This window comes from Eriocheir sinensis, chromosome 42 (assembly GCF_024679095.1).
Source record: "Eriocheir sinensis breed Jianghai 21 chromosome 42, ASM2467909v1, whole genome shotgun sequence".
NCBI lineage: Eukaryota > Metazoa > Arthropoda > Malacostraca > Decapoda > Varunidae > Eriocheir > Eriocheir sinensis.
Window position 1 is genome coordinate 8,249,010 of NC_066550.1, and position 22,106 is coordinate 8,271,115.

Sequence of the window (22,106 nt, forward strand, 5' to 3'; positions counted from 1 at the left end):
CTGGCACCGTTGAGTATGATAGTCTGGCACCGTTGAGTATGATAGTCTGGCACCGTTGAGTATGACAGTCTGGCACCGTTGAGTATGATAGTCTGGCACCGCTGAGTATGATAGTCTGGCACCGTTGAGTATGATAGTCTGGCACCGTTGAGTATGATAGTCTGGCACCGCTGAGTATGATAGTCTGGCACCGTTGAGTATGACAGTCTGGCACCGTTGAGTATGATAGTCTGGCACCGCTGAGTATGACAGTCTGGCACCGTTGAGTATGATAGTCTGGCACCGTTGAGTATGATAGTCTGGCACCGTTGAGTATGATAGTCTGGCACCGTTGAGTATGATAGTCTGGCACCGTTGAGTATGATAGTCTGGCACCGTTGAGTATGATAGTCTGGCACCGTTGAGTATGATAGTCTGGCACTGTTGAGTGTGATAGTCTGGCACCGTTGAGTATGATAGTCTGGCACCGTTGAGTATGATAGTCTGGCACCGTTGAGTATGATAGTCTGGCACCGTTGAGTATGATAGTCTGGCACCGTTGAGTATGATAGTCTGGCACCATTGCTCACCACAAAGTTATCAATAAATTTCACACCCAGAGCTCTCCTTCGGCCACCTCTTTAGATTATTTTTGTGAGCAACGAGTAGCGGGCTTTTTTAAATTATTGTTTACTTTTTTGTGTGCACTTGAGCTGTCTCCTTTGTTGTAAAAAAAACAAAAGTGAGGAAGCGGTCCACAAACCCAAGCTAGACAAACATTAACGGACACTGGTAAGACTTTCCTCCTCCAGTAGACTTGTCCGTCATTGGGAACCGTCCTGCAGAAGTTATGTAAGCCCGAACGATCAACAGTTTTTAAAGATCCCAATGATCGTTAGTTCAGTGCGCCGGAAGAAGAATGAACGTTCCTGCACTTATGTAGCTATACGTACAAATGCTTCCACCTGTTCTGCAAGTCAGTGAAGTGGTTTGCTATGTTATTCAAGTGCTTTGGTCTGTTCTGCAAGTCTATGAAGCGCTGTGAACTGTTCTGCTGTTAGTGAAGTGCTTCTTGAAAACATTGAATCGCTAAAGCAGGCAGCCTCGTTACAAACCAATCGTTACCTGCTCTTCCCTGTTCCCTGTACCCTGCCTTTGCTTACCTGACGTAGGAGATGTAGGTGACCCAGCGGAGGTAGATGGGGATGGTGGAGAAGTTAACGAAGAAGCCGGAGAAGAGCAACACCGGGATGGAGGTGATGGGCCCCAGGAACACAGCACCCTGGGGGACGCGGGAAGAGTGGCTAAAACACACGCTTGCTTACATGAAAAATGAATGGGTTGGAATAACACAGGAAATTAAAGTAGACGCTGAGAGTAAAGATGGCTAAAATAGTGTAGTTATCCAAAGAAACTAGATATAAGTGAACACGTGAATAACAGAAGATGGTTATAAAAGGGAGACTAAACTAAACAACACAACAATACTCCTCTTAACACAGAAGTTCACTCCTTGACAAGCATCTTCACCTCTCTTCCTCCTCCTCTTCTCTCAACATAACCTCACATCCACCCCTCTCTAACTCTATTTGCATCTCTCAACAACCAATCTCACACCCACCTCACCACCAACACCCCAGCCTTCCCACTTCACCCTTCATCTCAGCCTCCTCTCCTCCCATCCTCATCCACTCCTCCTCCCCCACAACCTCACATCCACCCACTCCACCCCTCTCTAACTCTATTTGCATCTCTCAACAACCAATCTCACACCCACCTCACCACCAACACCCCAGCATTCCCACTTCACCCTTCATCTCAGCCTCCTCTCCTCCCATCCTCATCCACTCCTCCTCCCCCACAACCTCACATCCATCCCTCTCTAACTCTATTTGCATCTCTCAACAACCAATCTCACACCCACCTCACCACCAACACCCCAGCCTTCCCACTTCACCCTTCATCTCAGCCTCCTCTCCTCCATCCTCATCCTCCTCCTCCCCACAACCTCACATCCACCCACTCCACCCCTCTCTAACTCTATTTGCATCTCTCAACAACCAATCTCACACCCACCTCACCAACACCCCAGCATTCCCACTTCACCCTTCATCTCAGCCTCCTCTCCTCCCATCCTCATCCACTCCTCCTCCCAATCCCTCCCCTTACCTGTATGTTGAGGCAGGCCCCTATGGCGAGGCCGAGGGACTGCGCCACGAGGGACGTCATTATGCACATGGTGGTGAACATGAAGAAGCGGTGTGCCTCCAGCGGCTGTGCGGTGAGGAAGTACACCAGCAACACGTACAGCAGCGGGTAGATCACCTGACGAAGGGAAGAAGGAGAGGGAAGAGTTAATGATAGACAAAGGCGAGTAAAACTATAACATGAAGAGAAAGAGTTAGAGATGAGAAATGAAGGAGAGAAGGGTTGTATGGGGCTTGGTATGAGGAGGTGTGCGTGATAAGACACAGAGGAGTGACTATAACATGGAGGAGAGGGAAGAGTTAATGATAGACAAAGAGGAGTAAAACTATAACATGAAGGGAGAGAAAGAAAAAGTTAGATAATTATAAAGATTGAAAAGACAATTGACAGACAAGTAGCACTATAATAATGATATATAACACAAGGGAGGAGGTGAAGGAAAAGAACTCAGGAGATAAAGAAGATAAATCAAAAGAAATAAGAAATAGCCTTCATATAAGAAGGAAATATAAATAAAAAATAGACTCTAGTGAGTCATCAAAAGAAAAAGGTGGACAAATGACCTAAAAAGACAATGGACGTAAGAAAACAATAAAACACATGGAAGAGGAAGTGGTGGAGACAACTGGACAAGAGACCAAAAAAGGGCATCGATTTTTATTTTTATATATATATATTTTTTTTTTTTATCGGCATCACAGACGCCGATCAACAGATTGTCCATCTTCTTGTTGTTCTGTTCAAGTTGTTTTCCTGGTTTATCCATACATTACACATGACATTGTATAATAACATTTGTTAGCCCTGATGAACCCTACAACATGGCATTATAAACAAAGTCAGTTTTTATCTATTTATTTTTTTAATATTTTTTTTACGTCTTGGGCTGTGGCGACGGTAGGCCTTCATAGTAGGCCCTGATGGTCGGCCCCAGCCCGTTGTGGCGCAGGCAAGTGTTTATAGTGGTGCCATCTTTACTTTTCAGCATTTTCCATTTTAGACCCCTAGTTGCATAATATAAATTGTTGGGGGGGGGGGGGGTTGGAGAGGTCATGGGACACCGATCTAGGACAGTTTTTGTGCTATTAACACTTGTTTCTTTTCTTGTTTTTTTGAGGAGAGGATGTGGGAAAGAGGGAAGGGTTGAAACAAGGAAGTGGTGGGAAATAAAAAATAACATGACATAAAAAGAAGTATTTTGAAGGTAGCTGCCAAGAAGTGTATTATGCTGAACACACACAGACTTGGGAATACAAAAACAAGGAAGGGAGGAAGGATGGAGGGAAGGTAAGAGGAGACAGGTTAACAGTGGTGGACGGATGTGTGATAATGACCAGAAAGTGACAAAAAAAAGGAGGGACATTGAACTATTGATTCCCCTAAAATAAAAACCAGAAGAGGATAATAAAGGAGGAAGAGGAAGGACAATGGACTACAGCTCACAGGAAAACAATGACCAGAAAACCAGAGGAAAGAAAAAAAGTACAATCAACACAAACAACTGCTAATCCAAAATAATAGTGACCAGAAAGTAAAAAAAGAAACTAAAAATAAGGAGAGCAAGGACAAAGCACTACAGACCGCACACACACACACACACCAAAAAAAATGACCAGACAACTAAAAACTAGGAAGAGGAAAGGAAGGACAGCGAGTTCGTACTTCACACAAAAAAAAGTTAACCACACCAAACAAAAAAAACAGTAGCCAGACGACCACAAAAAATAGCTAAAAAAGATGCGGACGGACAATGAATTACAAACGACCAGACATATATAAAAAAAAGGCTAGGAGAGAAAGGACGGCAAATCATTAACCACACACACACACACACACACACAAAAAAAAAAAAAAAAAATAACACCAAACGAAAAAAAAATAGCCAGACAATAAAAAAAAAAGATGAAGGACTAACTCTAAATAATATGACATCAGAAGCAGTAGTAGTAGTAGTAGTAGTAGTAATAGTAGTAGTAGTAGTAGTAGTAGTAGTGGTGGTGGTAGTAGAATAGATAAACAGAAAAGATATATACAGCACACGAGAAAAAAATATCACCTGAAAAAGAGGACAGGACAGATAAGAGGAAAAAAAGATAAGTGAAATAAAGCAAAAAAAAAGGTGACAGGAAGGTGAAGATTAGAGGAACAGGTTAATTAAGTACTATGAACAAAAATAGGAGTACTGTAGAGGTGGTGGTAGTAGTAGTAGTAGTAGTAGTAGTCATGAGTTGTGGGCTTTTTTTTATTGTTTCCTTTTTTTGTGTGCCCTTGAGCTGTATCCTTTGTTGTAAAAAAAAAATAGTAGTAGTAGTAGTAGTAGTCATCTCACCTGGAAGGGCATGTCGGCCATAGTCTTCGCCAGGTAGTAAGACTTGAGAGAGTACCAATAGTTGAGATGTTCCCGGATAAACACGTTCATCTCCAGCGGGACTGAAACACACGGACACGGGACATCAATTAACACGGGACACTAATTAACAGGTGAAAAAACTTCCCCCAAAAAACTGCTCCAAAAAGAAACTGGACTGGTTGCATTTTGGGGGTCATTTTATTATTCATTTATCTACATAGTTATAAAAAAAATTCTATTCATCTACATAGTTATCAAAAATCTTCCTATTCCTCTTTCATTTTATTATTCATTTATCTACATAGTTATCAAAAATCTTCCTCTTCCTCTTTCATTTATTATTCATTTATCTACATAGTTATCAAAAATCTTCCTCTTCCTCTTTCATTTATTATTCATTTATCTACATAGTTATCAAAAATCTTCCTCCTTCCTTTACTCTCCTACTTTTTCATTTCTTCCTCCTTCATCCTCCACCATACTCGTCTTTCCTTTCAATTATCTCATTTCCTCCCCTTTTTTTCCCTTCACCCAACTTCCTTATTTCTTACGCTTTCCCCATCCCCTTTTTGTAATGAGAGAACCTTATTTTCTTTACCTGTTTATCTATGTAACTTTATTTATCTATTTATTTTAGCATTCATTCATTACTGACTTATTTATTAATTTATTTGTCTCTCTATTTATCTCTTTGTCTCTTAGTGTTTATCTCCCTCTCACAACCCAACTTCTTTATTCTCTTTTCTCTCCCTTACATCCTCCCAGCTCTCCTTCCTTCAACATCCCACCCTCACAGCCTCCAGTCTCCCCAGCTCTCCTTTCAACATCCCACCCTCACAGCCTCCAGTCTCCCCAGCTCTCCTTTCAACATCCCACGCTCACAGCCTCGTCTCCCCCTCCCAGCTCTCCTTCCTCCAACATCCCACCCTCACAGCCTCCAGTCTCCCCCTCCCAGCTCTCCTTCCTTCAACATCCCACCCTCACAGCCTCCAGTCTCCCCCTCCCAGCTCTCCTTCCTTCAACATCCCACCCTCACAGCCTCCAGTCTCCCCCTCCCAGCTCTCCTTCCTTCAACATCCCACCCTCACAGCCTCCAGTCTCCCCCACCCAGCTCTCCTTCCTTCAACATCCCACCCTCACAGCCTCCAGTCTCCCCACTCCCCAGCTCTCCTTCCTTCAACATCCCACCCTCACAGCCTCCAGTCTCCCCACTCCCCAGCTCTCCTTCCTTCAACATCCCACCCTCACAGCCTCCAGTCTCCCCACTCCCCAGCTCTCCTTCCTTCAACATCCCACCCTCACAGCCTCCAGTCTCCCCAGCTCTCCTTCCTTCAACATCCCACCCTCACAGCCTCCAGTCTCCCCCTCCCAGCTCTCCTTCCTTCAACATCCCACCCTCACAGCCTCCAGTCTCCCCACTCCCCAGCTCTCCTTCCTTCAACATCCCACCCTCACAGCCTCCAGTCTCCCCACTCCCCAGCTCTCCTACCTTCAACATCCCACCCTCACAGCCTCCAGTCTCCCCACTCCCCAGCTCTCCTTCCTTCAACATCCCACCCTCACAGCCTCCAGTCTCCCCACTCCCCAGCTCTCCTTCCTTCAACATCCCACCCTCACAGCCTCCAGTCTCCCCACTCCCCAGCTCTCCTTCCTTCAACATCCCACCCTCACAGCCTCGTCTCCCCCCTCCCCAGTTCTCCTTCCTTCAACATCCCACCCTCACAGCCTCCAGTCTCCCCCTCCCAGCTCTCCTTCCTTCAACATCCCACCCTCACAGCCTCCAGTCTCCCCCTCCCAGCTCTCCTTCCTTCAACATCCCACCCTCACAGCCTCGTCTCCCCCTCCATCCTCCACTCACAGGTCAAAATGGTGGGCATCATGGCGGTGAACATGAGGAACAGCATACAGAAGAAGAGGCATCCAGAGTTGTTGAAGACCTTGCCCGCCTCGTTGCCAATGTTGTAGTAGAGCAAGCCGATGAGCAGCCCAATGAGGATGTGCGAGCAAATCCTCATCTTGGTCAGCATCTGGGGAAATAGGAGAAGGTTAGGTGGGCAGGAGCTGTTTATGAATGGAACTGAGCGAGGTTGAAGGGAAAAAGTTAGGCGAGTTTCTGTTTGAGGGAAGGAAAAAAGGTGAAGTGAGGTTAGATGCTTAGGTAGGTTTGCATATGTTTGTAAAAAGAGGAGAAAGAAACAATAGAGGAAGATATTAAAAGAAAGATGAAAAGGCAAAAGACACAGAGGAAAGTTGGAAAGTTTCGTTTAGTCGGCGCAACATCTGTGGTCATTAGAAGTTTAGGTAGGTTTGCATATTATGTTTGTAAGAAGAGGAGAAAGAAACAAGAGAGGAAGATATTAAAAGAAAAATGAAAAAGGCAAAAGACACAGAGGAGTAACACTATACATAAGGAAAAAAGAAAAGGTTAGGGGAGCAGGATCTGATAATGAGAGGAAAGAAAACGGAGTGAGGTCAAAGAGAAAAAGTTAGGTGAGTTTCTGTTTGTGGGAAGGAAGAAAGGTGAGGTAGGTTTCCATATGTTTGTAAGAAGAGGAGAAAGAACTAAGAGAGGAAGATATTAAAAGAAAGATGACAAGGCAAAACACACAGAGGAAAGTTGGAAAGTTTTGTTTAGTCGGCGCAACATCTGTGGTCATATGCCGGAGAGAGAGACAGAAGGAAGACACAGAGGAGTAACACTATATATACAAGGACAGGAGCTTGTGAGATACAGAAGAGGTGAAAGAAAAAAAAATGTTAGCGGAGTCTCCATTGACAGGAGGAAGAAAAATTAAATGAGAAAGTAAGATTAAAGAAAAATTCCCAACAGATACACACCCTTCTGTAATTCCTCTCTTCCCCTCCACCCTCCCCATCACCTCAGAACTCACCCCTTCATTCCCTTCCCTTCCTCTCCCATCACTCCCCATCACCTCAGAACTCACACTTTCATTCCCTTCCCTTCCTCTCCCAATACCCCCATCACCTCAGAACTCACCCCTTCATTCCCTTCCCTTCCCTTCCTCTCCCATCACTCCCCATCACCTCAGAACTCACACTTTCATTCCCTTCCCTTCCCCTCCCAACACCCCCATCACCTCAGAACTCACCCCTTCATTCCCTTCCCTTCCTCTCCCATCACTCCCCATCACCACAGAACTTACCCTTCATTCCCTTCCTTCCTTCCTCTCCCATCACTCCCCATCACCTCAGAACTCACACTTTCATTCCCTTCCCTTCCTCTACCAACACCCCCATCACCTCAGAACTTACCCCTTCATTCCCTTCCCTTCCCTTCCTCTCCCATCACTCCCCAACACCTCAGAACTCACACTTTCATTCCTTCCTTCCCAACACCCCATCACCTCAGAACTTACCCTTCATTCCTTCCTTCCCTCCACCTCCCCATCACCTCAGAACTCACCTCTTCATTCCCTTCCCTTCCCTTCCTCTCCCATCACTCCCCATCACCTCAGAACTCACACCTTCATTCCCTTCCCTTCCCATCACTCCCCATCACCTCAGAACTCACACTTTCATTCCCTTCCCTTCCCAACACCCCCATCACCTCAGAACTGACCCCTTCATTCCTTCCTTCCCTCCACCTCCCCATCACCTCAGAACTCACCCCTTCATTCCCTTCCCTTCCCTTCCTCTCCCATCACTCCCCATCACCTCAGAACTCACCCCTTCATTCCCTTCCCTTCCCTTCCTCTCCCATCACTCCCCATCACCTCAGAACTCACACTTTCATTCCCTTCCCTTCCTCTACCAACACCCCCATCACCTCAGAACTTACCCCTTCATTCCCTTCCCTTCCCTTCCTCTCCCATCACTCCCCATCACCTCAGAACTCACACTTTCATTCCCTTCCCTTCCCAACACCCCCATCACCTCAGAACTTACCCCTTCATTCCCTTCCCTTCCCCTCCACCCTCCCCATCACCTCAGAACTCACCTCTTCATTCCCTTCCCTTCCCTTCCTCTCCCATCACTCCCCATCACCTCAGAACTCACCCCTTCATTCCCTTCCCTTCCCATCACTCCCCATCACCTCAGAACTCACACTTTCATTCCCTTCCCTTCCCAACACCCCCATCACCTCAGAACTTACCCCTTCATTCCCTTCCCTTCCCCTCCACCCTCCCCATCACCTCAGAACTCACCCCTTCATTCCCTTCCCTTCCCCCCCAACACCCCATCACTCCTGACTCACCCCATCCCTGATGATCGAGAGGAACGTTCGCTTGAAGAGGATGACGAACTGCTTCCAGCCCGACGTCGGGAAGGAATTGGGGATATCATCGATGCTCTCGTCCTCGGAGGCCAGGAGGGAGTGCTTCGAGGGGGGCATGTTGACCCGAGTCTCCCCCGCTGTGCCTCCTCCTCCTCCCCCTCCTCCGCCTGCTTCACCACCTCCGCCTCCTTCTCTGCCCTGTTCGTCGTTGCCTGTTGGAATAGGTAAGGTCAGGTGGGGTAAGGTAAGGTCAGGTTAGGTAAGGTTAGATAAGGTGAGGTATGCTAAGGTAGGGTAAGGTAAGGTGAGGTGAGGTTAGGTAAGGTTAGGTAAGGTGAGGTATGCTAAGGTAGGGTAAGGTCAGGTGAGGTTAGGTAAGGTGAGGTATGCTAAGGTAGGGTAAGGTCAGGTGGGGTAAGGTAAGGTGAGGTTAGATAAGGTGAGGTATGCTAAGGTAGGGTAAGGTGAGGTGAGGTGAGGTGAGGTTAGGTTAGGTAAGGTGAGGTATGCTAAGGTAGGGTAAGGTAAGGTTAGGTAAGGTTAGATAAGGTGAGGTATGCTAAGGTAGGGTAAGGTGAGGTGGGGTAAGGTTAGGTAAGGTTAGATAAGGTGAGGTATGCTAAGGTAGGGTAAGGTGAGGTGGGGTAAGGTTAGGTAAGGTTAGATAAGGTGAGGTATGCTAAGGTAGGGTAAGGTGAGGTGGGGTAAGGTTAGGTAAGGTTAGATAAGGTGAGGTATGCTAAGGTAGGGTAAGGTAAGGTTAGGTAAGGTGAGGTAAGGTGAGGTATGCTAAGGTAGGGTAAGGTCAGGTGGGGTAAGGTTAGGTAAGGTTAGATAAGGTGAGGTATGCTAAGGTAGGGTAAGGTAAGGTAAGGTGAGGTTAGGTAAGGTTAGGTAAGGTAGGGTAAGGTCAGGTGGGGTAAGGTAAGGTGAGGTTAGATAAGGTGAGGTATGCTAAGGTAGGGTAAGGTAAGGTTAGGTAAGGTGAGGTAAGGTGAGGTATGCTAAGGTAGGGTAAGGTCAGGTGGGGTAAGGTAAGGTGAGGTTAGATAAGGTGAGGTATGCTAAGGTAGGGTATGGTAGGGTGAGGTGAGGTTAGGTAAGGTTAGGTAAGGTGAGGTATGCTAAGGTAGGGTAAGGTCAGGTGGGGTAAGGTAAGGTGAGGTTAGATAAGGTGAGGTATGCTAAGGTAAGGTAAGGATCAAGTTTGGTTAGGTAATGTTAGGTAAGGCAAGGTTAGATAAAGTTAGGTTAGATAGGACTGAGTAAAGGTTAGTCTATAGTGAACCTCACGCTGAAGAACATTACAACACAACCAACAAAGACCTGGGACTGTATATTACCAGGCTACCAGTGAAGGCCAAATCCGTGCCAATTGCAGCGGACAGGTTAAAAGAGGAAAGGAAGGGAGAGAAAGATGAAAAGGAATTCTATATAAAAACTTTTGTAAACATTCTATAGTGAACCTCACGCTGAAGAACATTACAACACAACCAACAAACACCTGGGACTGTATATTACCAGGCTACCAGTGAAGGCCAAATCCGTGTTAAGAGAGGAAAGGAAGGGAGAGAAAGATGAAAAGGAATTCTATATAAAAACTTTTGTAAACATTCTATAGTGAACCTCACGCTGAAGAACATTACAACACAACCAACAAACACCTGTATATTACCAGGCTACCAGTGAAGGCTAAATCCGGTTAAGAGAGGAAAGGAAGGGAGAGAAAGATGAAAAGGAATTCTATATAAAAACTTTAAGAGTGAACATTCTATAGTGAACCTCACGCTGAAGAACATTACAACACAACCAACAAGGACCTGGGACTGTACTATATTACCAGGCTACCAGTGAAGGCCAAATCCAGGTTAAAAGAGTAAAGGAAGGGAGAGAAAGATGAAAAGGAATTCTGTATTAAAACTTTAAGAGTGGACATTCTATAGTGAACCTCACGCTGAAGAACATTACAACACAACCAACAAGGACCTGGGACTGTATATTACCAGGCTACCAGTGAAGGCTAAATCCGGGTTAAGAGAGGAAAGGAAGGGAGAGAAAGATGAAAAGGAATTCTATACAAAAACTTTAAGAGTGGACATTCTATAGTGAACCTCACGTTGAAGAACATTACAACACAACCAACAAACACCTGTATATTACCAGGCCACCAGTGAAGGCTAAATCCGGGTTAAGAGAGTAATGGAAGGGAGAGAGAGATGAAAAGGAATTCTATACAAAAACTTTAAGAGTGAACATTCTATAGTGAACCTCACGCTGAAGAACATTACAACACAACCAACAAGGACCTGGGACTGTATATTACCAGGCTACCAGTAAAGGCTCCGGGTTAAGAGAGTAAAGGAAGAGAGAGAAAGATGAAAAGGAATTCTATATAAAAGCTTTTGTGAACATTCTATAGTGAACCTCACGTTGAAGAACATTACAACACAACCAACAAACACCTCCCCCAGGGTTACCAAATTATCGTATTCAGCCAGTCAGCACGTCGTATTTTTCCGTTTTTGAGTCACGGCTATCGCAAACAAACGCCAATAAGTAATGCTTTAAACGAAAACTTTAACTGGAATTTCGTTATTTGTGTGGGTAAGAAAGTTTTGGGCCCTGGAACTGATAAATACGATGTTTTAAGTACGACAATTTGCCAACGCTGAGTCCTCCCCCCCCCCACCCCCCACCCCCGCGGCTATCGCAAACAAACGCCAATAAGTAATGCTGTTAACGAAAACTTTAACTGGAATTTCGTTATATGTGTGGGTAAGAAAGTTTTGGGCGCTGGAACTGATAAATGCGATGTTTTGAATACGATAATTTGGCAATGCTGACCTTTCCCCCCACACTCACAGATGAGGTCCTGCTTGGCCCTGACCGCCTCGTGGTTGTCGGGCGCCAGGTTGTCACACTTCCCGCAGTGCACGGCCGAGGTCAGCTTGTGCGTGAACTCCCCATAGTCGCCGCTCGCCACCTCCATCACTGCAAAGGTCAAAGGTCAAAAGGTTACGGACAAGGGGTATGATAAAGATTTTAATGTGGTGCAGAGGTCAAGGCTTACATATACAAGGGTCATGTAGAGGTTTTAATGGGTTGCAAAGGTCAAGGCTATTGCTGGGGGTCAAAGGTTACGTACAGGGGTCATGTTGAGGTTTTAATGGGTTGCAAAGGTCAATGGTAATGCTGGGGGTCAAAGGTTACGTACAGGGGTCATGTTGAGGTTTTAATGGGTTGCAAAGGTCAGTGCTAATGCTGGGGGTCAAAGGTTACGTACAGGGGTCATGTTGAGGTTTTAATGGGTTGCAAAGGTCAATGGTAATACTGAGGTTCAAAGTTTAGGTACAAGGGTCACATAATGGTGTTCGGGGTTATATAGAAGGTTGGAACGGTTAAAGGGAAGGGTTAGGGGTTTGATAGGGCTTTGGGCTGTATTTTAAGACACCATCGCTTCTCACATCAACTATTTCTAAAGGTCAAAGAGGGGATCAATCGGGTTTTCATGAGTGTTTTTTAAGGTTCATGGCACAGAAGAAGGGTCAAACTACCACCAGGGTCATAAAACTACTACTGGAAATGCCCTAACCTCATACGAAAGCCTTGTCAAATTTGTGAACTTGGGCGACGAAATACTTTAAAATATGACCCTTTTCTCCTTCCATCCTTCATTTCCCTCTCTATCTTCTTTTCCTCCTCCTCTTCTAAATTCGCTTTCTCCTTTAAACTCTCATTTCCCTCTATTACTTTTTTTTTATTTACATCAAAGGTCAAGGGTTAGGGGCAACAAAAAAAGGACAAAAAAAAAGCCCGCTACTCGCCACTCCCATAAAAGATAAAAGTAGAGAGTAGCCAAAAGAGAGGTCATACTATTTTTTCCCCTATGTTAATGGCGTGTTAGATTGACCAATAAATCTTGCGAAATTCTTAAGCAATGCCATTTATTCTTGCGTTCTTGAGTCATGTCTCTTCTTCTTTTGAACTGTAACGCTTTGTATCGCTTCTTGGGTCCTCCTCCTCTCGGGCCTCTCCTCTATTTATTCACACACTTTGCCTTTCAATGGTACTCAATAACTTAACTTTCCTCATTCCAATACACTATCGCGCTATACACAAGACGCGCCTCAGCTGTCTGTCTTCTAAGTGACGTCACAGTTCAAAACAAACAGCCATGGCGGGCACCCCAGTTCCCGAGGCCCCGGCGGTAAGTACCATTTCTTGAATTTTCTGTTAGTAACTCTGCTAGCTGGGGTCGATAATATGTTCACGAGGTTCCTGTTGTTTTACTCACAGAAGGCAAGACTCCCTCCTCCTCCTCCTTCATTCCACACTCACAGACGACAAGACTCCCTCCTCCTCCTCCTCCTCCATTCCACACTCACGGAAGACAAGACTCCCTTCTCCTCCTCCTCCTCCTCCTCCTCCTCCTCCATTCCACACTCACGGAAGACAAGACTCCCTTCTCCTCCTCCTCCTCCTCCTCCATTCCACACTCACGGAAGACAAGACTCCCTCCTCCTCCTCCTCCTCCATTCCACACTCACAGACGACAAGACTCCCTCCTCCTCCTCCTCCATTCCACTCACAGAAGACAAGTCATTCCACACTCACAAAAGCTGACAACCTCCTCCTCTTACATTCCACAATTACAAAGGACAAGTCACCCCACAAACACACAAGACCAGTCATTCCACACTCACAGACAAGACTCCCTCCTCCTTCCACTTCATATTCCACTCACATTAGACAAGTTATTGCACACTCACAAAAGATGACAGCCGCCTCCTCCTCCTCCTCCATTCCACACTCACAAAAGAAGACAACCACCTCCTCCTCCTCCATTCCACACTCACAAAAGAAGACAACCACCTCCTCCTCCTCCATTCCACACTCAAAAAAGAAGACAACCACCTCCTCCTCCTCCATTCCACACTCACAAAAGAAGACAACCACCTCCTCCTCCTCCATTCCACACTCACAAAAGAAGACAACCACCTCCTCCTCCTCCATTCCACACTCACAAAAGAAGACAACCACCTCCTCCTCCTCCATTCCACACTCACAAAAGAAGACAACCTCCTCCTCCTCGTCCACTCCACATCCACAGAAGATGATCAACTCCTCACCCACAACACCCAAAGACAAATCATTCCACAATCCCCCCACACACAAGCCCTTCCCCACTCACGGAAGTCCGCGGGGTTGTGGTAGGAGGGACACTCGAGGCCCATGGCGGAGAGGAAGGGGATGAGGCCCGTGATGGCGCCGCGGTAGATGCATTGCCCGTCGGCCAGCGCATACAGGTAGTCGAACTTCTCAAAGAGCTTGGCGGAGGGCTGGTGGATGGTGCAGATGATGGTGCGGCCACCCTGCGCCAACGTCTTCAGCAGGTTGATGCACTGGAAGCTGCTGCTGCTGTCTAGGCCGCTGTGAGGGAGAGGATGGAGAGGGTGAGTGCGTGAGGAAGAGTGTGAGTGCTTGAGTGAATAGGGTTGCGTTGACTGTCTGTATAATCCTTCCCTTCCATTTCTCTTATCATCTTCTTCCCTTTTTTCCACTTCCTCCTATAACTTTCTCTTCTTTAACCCATTTCCTTCTCTCATCTTTTGTCTCCCTTCCTTCTCACACCTTTCCCTGCCTTTTCCCTTGTCTCCTTTCTCCCTTCTCTCTTTTTCTTCTCTCTTTTCCCAGTTCTTCCACTTCCTCCTATAACCTTTTCTCTTCTTTAACCCATTTCCTTCTCCCATCTTTTGTCTCCCTTCCTTCTCACACCTTTCCCTGCCTTTTCCCTTGTCTCCTTTCCCCCTTCTCTCTTTTTCATATACACCAGTTCTTCCACTTCCTCCTATAACCTTCTCTCCTTTAACCCATTTCCTTTTCTCATCTTTTGTCTCCCTTCCTTCTCACACCTTTCCCTGCCTTTTCCCGTGTCTCCTTTCTCCCTTCTCTCTTTTTCTTCTCTCTTTTCCCAGTTTTTCCACTTCCTCTTAGAACCTTCTCTCCTTTAACCCATTTCCTTCTCTCATCTTTTGTCTCCCTTCCTTCTCACACCTTTCCCTGCCTTTTCCCGTGTCTCCTTTCTCCCTTCTCTCTTTTCCCAGTTCTTCCACTTCCTCCTAGAACCTTCTCTCGTTTAACCCATTTCCTTCTCTCATCTTTTCTCTCCCTTCCTTCTCACACCTTTCCCTGCCTTTTCCCTTGTCTCCTTTCCCCATTCTCTCTTTTTCATATACATCAGTTCTTATCTACCCCATACCAATCTTTTCATTCTTTTTACACTCCTTTTCTCACTCCCTTTTCTCCTTTCACCAATCTTTCCTTTCTTCCTCTTTTTCATACCTCCCTTTCCCCTCTCATTTCTCATCTCCCTCCCGATCTTCCTTACCCTTATCTACCTCTATGTCAATTTTTCCTTTCTCTTTTCTTCCTCTCTTCTAACTTTCCATTCCCTCCTTCTTTCCCTCTCCATTTCCCTTACCTGGTTGGCTCGTCGAAGAACATGACTGGAGGGTTGTTGACCAGTTCGAGGGCGATGGAGAGTCGCTTTCTTTGCCCGCCCGAGAGGTTGATGGCGCGGGTGTCTCTGCATTCCGTCAAGCTGAGGGTTTCCAGGATTTCGTTGATCTGAAGAAGGGAGGAAGTTGTGTTAGTGAAGGTATAAGAGAGTACGCTGCGAGGAGAAGTAAGATGAGGGAAAGGAACAGGAAGGTAGAGTTGTATTAGAGATTCAGGATTTCGTTGATCTGAAGAAGGAAAGAAGTTGTGTTAGTGAAGGTATAAGAGAGTACGCTGGAAGGAGAAATAAGATGAGGGAAAGGATCAGGATGGTAAAGTTGTAGTAGAGAGTATGATGGGAGAGGGAAGATGAAGGAATGGAACGAGAAAGGAAGATATGATAAAAAGAAGGGAAGGTTTTATACATGGAAGAATGAGAAGAACGTAAATATAGATGATGAAGGAAAGGAACAGGAAGGTAAAGTCGTATCAGAGAGTATGATGGGAGAGGGAAGATGAAGGAATTAAACAAGAAAGGAAGAAATGATAAATAGAAGGAAAGGTTCTATACTTGAAAGAACTAGAAGAACGAAAATATAGATGATGAAGGAAAGGAACAGAAACGATGAGAGGATAAAGAAAGGGGAAAAGGTGCTATATATGGAAGGATGAGAAGAGCTAAAAAAACGAGAATAAAAAGGAAAACAAAAGAAAACAGGAAAGAACAAAAGGGGAGGGAAAAACTGTGATGGTGGTGTTAGGTTTGGTTAGGTTGTGTTGAGTTGGTAGTGGTGGGTATGTTAGATTAGGCTTGGGTGTATCTAGGCTTTCGTTGAGCTGAAGAAGGTTAGGTTGTGTTGTTAGTGGTGGGTATGTTAGATTAGGTTTGGGTGTATCTAGGCTTTCGTTGAGCTGAAGAAGGTTAGGTTGTGTTAGTTGTGTTGTTAGTGGTGGGTATGTTAGATTAGGCTTGGGTGTATCTAGGCTTTCGTTGGGCTGAAGAAGGTTAGGTTGTGTTAGTGGTGGGTATGTTAGATTAGGTTTGGGTGTAACTAGGCTTTCGTTGAGCTGAAGAAGATAAGGTTGTGTTAGTTGTGTTGTTAGTGGTGGGTATGTTAGATTAGGTTTGGGTGTATCTAGGCTTTCGTTGAGCTGAAGAAGATAAGGTTGTGTTGTTAGTGGTAGGTATGTTAGATTAGGTTTGGGTGTAACTAGGCTTTCGTTGAGCTGAAGAAGATAAGGTTGTGTTAGTTGTGTTGTTAGTGGTGGGTATGTTAGATTAGGTTTGGGTGTAACTAGGCTTTCGTTGAGCTGAAGAAGATAAGGTTGAGTTAGTTGTGGAGTTGTTAGGTTAGGTTTGTTCAAGTTCCCCATACAACCTTTCTCCCTCTCCTCTCTCTCACTCACACACCCTAATTCATCCATTCTTCTTTCACCCATCTTCCTTTCGCACCTTTCATCCACATTCACATCCACACCAACCTCTTTGTCGCTATTGTTCAAGCTTCACCTATGACCTTTTCCGCTCTCCCTTCCTCCCTTTCACACGCCTTTCCCTTTCCACTCATTCATACACACTCACCTTCTCTTTGTAGCGCCTATGACCCATCGCTAGCTCTCCTTTCTCCCTTTTTTTAGGAGTTTCCCACAAAAGGTAACTAACACAAGAATGATTTTATATAGTTCCTTTTTTCCTGGAATCTTTGTCATTCTACTTTACTCACCATCACCTCGTTCTAGCCTCTCTGTCCTATCTTCTGCCTTCAATTCCTATCCTCTCTTTTCATCCTACCTTCTTCCTCCATTATTTTCTCTTCCTCCATCCTATCCTCTCTCTCTTCATCCCATCCGCTCCCTTCATCCTATCCCCTCTTGTCATCCTATCCTCTTCCTTCATTCTTTTCTCTTCCTCCATCCTATCCTCTCTCTCTTCATCCCATCCGCTCCCTTCATCCTATCCCCTCTTGTCATCCTATCCTCTTCCTTCATTCTTTTCTCTTCATCCTATCCTCTCTCTCTTCATCCCATCCGCTCCCTTCATCCTATCCCTTTTCCTTCATTCTTTTCTCTTCCTCCATCCTATCCTCTCTCTCTTCATCCCATCCGCTCCCTTCATCCTATCCCTTTTCCTTCATTCTTTTCTCTTCATCCTATCCTCTCTCTCTTCATCTCATCCACCCCTTTCATCCTGTTCTCTCCACCCTTCCTCCTCTACTCACCACCTCCTCCTTCTGCGCCCGCTTCATCCTGTCGCCCAGCTTGAGGTTCGCCGAGCAGTTCATACTCTCGAGCACGGTGAGGTGTGGGTGAAGGTGGTCATCCTGCATAATGTAACACGACATTTTGCGGAACTTACGAAGGTTCCGCTCGCGCCCGTTCACGAGGATGCTGCCCACCACGTTGCTGATCCTGGGAAAGGGAATAAAGGGTTTAGAATGGATAATAGGCTAAAAGAACGTGTGTAAAATGTATAAAAACGAAAATTAGACTACAAGGAATGTTTAAATAGGGTTAGAAAGGGTATTAGGTTGTAAGAAATGCATTAAATAGGTTTAGATGAGATAATAGACTATTGAGAACGTTTAAATGGGGTTACAATGGATAATAGGCTACAAAGAACGTGTGTAATATGGGTAAAAACGAAAATTAGACTACGAAGAATGTTTAAATAGGGTTAGAATGGATATTAAATGGGGTTACAATGGATAATAGGCTAAAAGAACGTGTGTAAAATGGATAAAAACGGAAATCAGACTACGAAGAATGTTTAAATAGGGTTAGAAAGGGTATTAAATGGGGTTAGAATGGATAATAGGCTAAAAGAACGTGTATAAAATGTATAAAAACGAAAATTAGACTACAAGGAATGTTTAAATAGGGTTAGAATGGATATTAAATGGGGTTACAATGGATAATAGGCTACAAAGAACGTGTGTGAAATGGGTAAAAACGGAAATTAGACTACGAAGAATGTTTAAATAGGGTTAGAAAGAGTATTAGGTTGTAAGGAATGCATTAAATAGGTTTAGATGAGATAATAGACTATATAGAACGTTTAAATGGGGTTACAATGGATAATAGGCTAAAAGAACGTGTGTAAAATGTATAAAAAAGAAAATTAGACTACAAGGAATGTTTAAATAGGGTTAGAATGGATATTAAATGGGGTTACAATGGATAATAGGCTAAAATAACGTGTGTAAAATGTATAAAAACGGAAATTAGACTACGAAGAATGTTTAAATAGGGTTAGAATGGATATTAAATGGGGTTACAATGGATAATAGGCTAAAAGAACGTGTGTAGAATGTATAAAAACGGAAATTAGACTACGAAGAATGTTTAAATAGGGTTAGAAAGGGTATTAAATGGGGTTACAATGGATAATAGGCTAAAAGAACGTGTGTAAAATGTATAAAAACGAAAACTAGACTACGAGGAATGTTTAAATAGGGTTAGAAAGGGTATTAAATGGGGTTACAATGGATAATAGGCTAAAAGAACGTGTGTAAAATGTATAAAAACGAAAACTAGACTACGAAGAATGTTTAAATAGGGTTAGAAAGGGTATTAAATGGGGTTACAATGGATAATAGGCTAAAAGAACGTGTGTAGAATGTATAAAAACGGAAATTAGACTACGAAGAATGTTTAAATAGGGTTAGAAAGGGTATTAAATGGGGTTACAATGGATAATAGGCTAAAAGAACGTGTGTAAAATGAGTAAAAACGAAAATGTTTAAATAGGGTTAGAAAGGGTATTAGGTTGTGAGGAATGTATTAAATAGGTTTAGATGAGATAATAAACTACAGAGAACGTTTAAATGGGGTTACAATGGATAATAGCTTGAGCATATATGTGTAGAATTGGTTACAATGGATAATAGGATATAAGGAACGTGTAAAAAGCGTCGACGGATGTTAAGGAGTAAGAACTGTTTAAAATGGTTCAGGTCTGATATTAGGCCACGAAATGTGTGTACAATGGTTTAGATCATAATAAGAAGAGGCTAGGGTGTTGAGAATAGACTGATAAGCGTATCTAAGGGGCAAAACGACATAAAAGTGAGGTTAGGTTAAGAGACAAGAGTTAAAAGAAATTAGAAAAGGGTTTGTTAAAAATTGAACGGAAATATAACCATGTGTTGATTATAATGAAGGCTCTAAGTAATGTTTGAAAGGGTTCACGTAATAAGAAGGGCTGTAAAAAAAGACATAAGAATTAAGGAAAGACAAAACGAATAAGAATGGAGCCGTATAAGGGAAATTAAAAATAAAATAAAGGTATTAGGAGAAATAAGAAGTAAAGAAAGGGAGGTAGGAACTCATACAGAAGAACAGAGATGTATATAAAAAAAGGTTAATTAGGTGAACGGTAGCCTATACGGAAAAGACAGGTAGGAAGTGACATAAGAACGGAGATACAAAAAAAGGAGGTTAATGACACGGTGAAAGGTATAAATATGCATAATGAAGGAGGGAAGACAGGGAGGGAAAAAAAAGCAACAGGTGAGAACGCGAATATATGAATAATTTTGAAATATAAGGAAAAAAGGAAAAAGAAAGTGAAGAAAAGAAGGTATGAAGAAGTGAAAAAAATTTGTATAATAAGTAAATTAAGTTAGGTATAAAAAAAACGAATAAAAGGTAATTAAAAACAGGTATGAAGGAGTATAAGTAAATGAAGTTAGGTATAAAAAAAACATAAAAGGTAATTAAAAACAGGTATGAAGGAGTATAAGTAAATGAAGTTAGGTATAAAAAAACGTATAAAAGGTAATTAAAGACAGGTATGAAGGAGTATAAGTAAATGAAGTTAGGTATAAAAAAAACGTATAAAAGGTAATTAAAGACAGGTATGAAGGAGTATAAGTAAATGAAGTTAGGTATAAAAAAACGTATAAAAGGTAATTAAAAACAGGTATGAAGGAGTATAAGTAAATGAAGTTAGGTATAAAAAAAACGTATAAAAGGTAATTAAAAACAGGTATGAAGAAGTATAAGTAAATGAAGTTAGGTATAAAAAAAACGTATAAAAGGTAATTAAAAACAGGTATGAAGGAGTATAAGTAAATGAAGTTAGGTATAAAAAAAAACGTATAAAAGGTAATTAAAAACAGGTATGAAGAAGTATAAGTAAATGAAGTTAGGTATAAAAAAAAACGATTAAAAGGTAATTAAAAACAGGTATGAAGAAGTATAAGTAAATGAAGTTAGGTATAAAAAAAACGTATAAAAGGTAATTAAAAACAGGTATGAAGAAGTATAAGTAAATGAAGTTAGGTATAAAAAAAACGTATAAAAGGTAATTAAAGACAGGTATGAAGAAGTATAAGTAAATGAATACAGGTGTGAAGAAAATATAAGTAACTAAAACCAGGCATAAGGAATAAAGGAAGTGAAGAAAAAGTATAAGTAAAGAAATATATAATAAGTGAATGAAAACAGGTATGAGGAAAGTATAAGCAAGTGGAGCCAGGTATAAGGTGTGAGGGGGCAGGTATTAGGTGTGAGGGGACAGGTATATGGGGGCCAGGTGTGAGGGAGAGTCAGGTATGCATGGGCCGGCACAGGTGAGGGGAAGGTGGACAGGTGTGCTGACAGACGTAGCCAATTACACACCTGGGTCCCTTTACCTGTGTGTGTGTGTGTGTGTGTGTGTGTGTGTGTGTGTGTGTGTGTGTGTGTGTGTGTGTGTGTGTGTCCCCAACGGCAGAAAAGGGGGTCAGTGTGTGTGTGTGTGTGTGTGTGTGTGTGTGTGTGTGTGTGTGTGTGTGTGTGTGTGTGTATGACTGACTGACTAAAAATAATTAAAACATTACTCTCTCTCTCTCTCTCTCTCCTTCCAGTACACCAGTCACTGTTCAACTTTCTCCAGTAATTCGTCCTATTTCTTTTTTTTTTCTTGCTATTGGATTCGATATAGGCCAAGGGTGAGAGAGAGAGAGAGAGAGAGAGAGAGAGAGAGAGAGAGAGAGAGAGAGAGAGCAGAACAGTAATAAACTAACAATAAAAAAAAAACATGACCGCTGTAAAATGACAAAAAAGGAAAACAGGAAAAAAACAGGAAAAATGTCTATACTCTTTTTTTCTTAGCTTCGTGCGTGTGTGTGTGTGTGTGTGTGTGTGTGTGTGTGTGTGTGTGTGTGTGTGTGTGTGTGTTAGGGTCAGTAGAACAAGTTTTGTATGCGGATAATATTTATATAAACATTTTCTTTTACGATCAACAAATATATCAAAATTCAACGTCAGTGAGGTAATATGTGTGTGTGTGTGTGTGTGTGTGTGTGTGTGTGTGTGTGTGTGTGTGTGTGTGTGTGTGTGTGTGTGTGTGTGTGTGTGTGTGTGTGTAAATTCTTCTAAAACACCTAAACACCTATATCTATTAACTCCTTTTTCTTCTATACCTCTCTGAACACACCTATTTAACAACTATAATAGCCTTCTCATTTAACTACCCTATGATACCCATATACACACTATTATCTTAAGCACGTATCCTAATTAACCTTTTAAGTAATCATCTATCTATCCTTCCTTAATTATATGGATTACTACACCGATATTAACACCTTTTTCTTCTATGCCTCTCTGAACACACCTATTTAACAACTATAATAGCCTTCTCATTTGACTAGCCTATGATACCCATACAAACACTATTATCTCCTAATTAACCTTTTAAGTAATCTCATCTATCTAACCTTCCTTAATCAATTAGCCTACTACGCCTATACATCTTTATCTTTAGGACGTATTTTCATTAATCTTTAACATCATCTACTCCTTGTCTGTTACCTTGCCTTCTACACCCCTATCTATATCTTATTCATC

At 43.2% G+C, this 22,106-nt stretch overlaps 1 protein-coding gene across 8 annotated transcripts in view; it reads right to left on the reverse strand.

Annotated features, from left to right (window-relative positions):
• Positions 1–22,106, reverse strand: part of LOC127009898 (ATP-binding cassette sub-family G member 4-like) — a 103,320-nt gene that overhangs the window by 12,872 nt on the left and 68,342 nt on the right. For 6 of the 8 annotated variants that reach the window (XM_050883427.1, XM_050883425.1, XM_050883426.1 and 3 more), the window contains 9 exons: positions 17,492–17,681; positions 15,256–15,401; positions 13,966–14,204; positions 11,619–11,765; positions 8,754–8,986; positions 6,396–6,564; positions 4,517–4,617; positions 2,149–2,304; positions 1,143–1,261 (listed from right to left, as the gene is read on the reverse strand). In XM_050883427.1, coding sequence (XP_050739384.1) covers positions 1,143–1,261; positions 2,149–2,304; positions 4,517–4,617; positions 6,396–6,564; positions 8,754–8,986; positions 11,619–11,765; positions 13,966–14,204; positions 15,256–15,401; positions 17,492–17,681 — 1,500 coding nt within the window. The remainder of the gene's footprint in view (positions 1–1,142; positions 1,262–2,148; positions 2,305–4,516; positions 4,618–6,395; positions 6,565–8,753; positions 8,987–11,618; positions 11,766–13,965; positions 14,205–15,255; positions 15,402–17,491; positions 17,682–22,106) is intronic. The other 2 variants (XM_050883429.1, XM_050883423.1) reach the window with 1 other exon arrangement.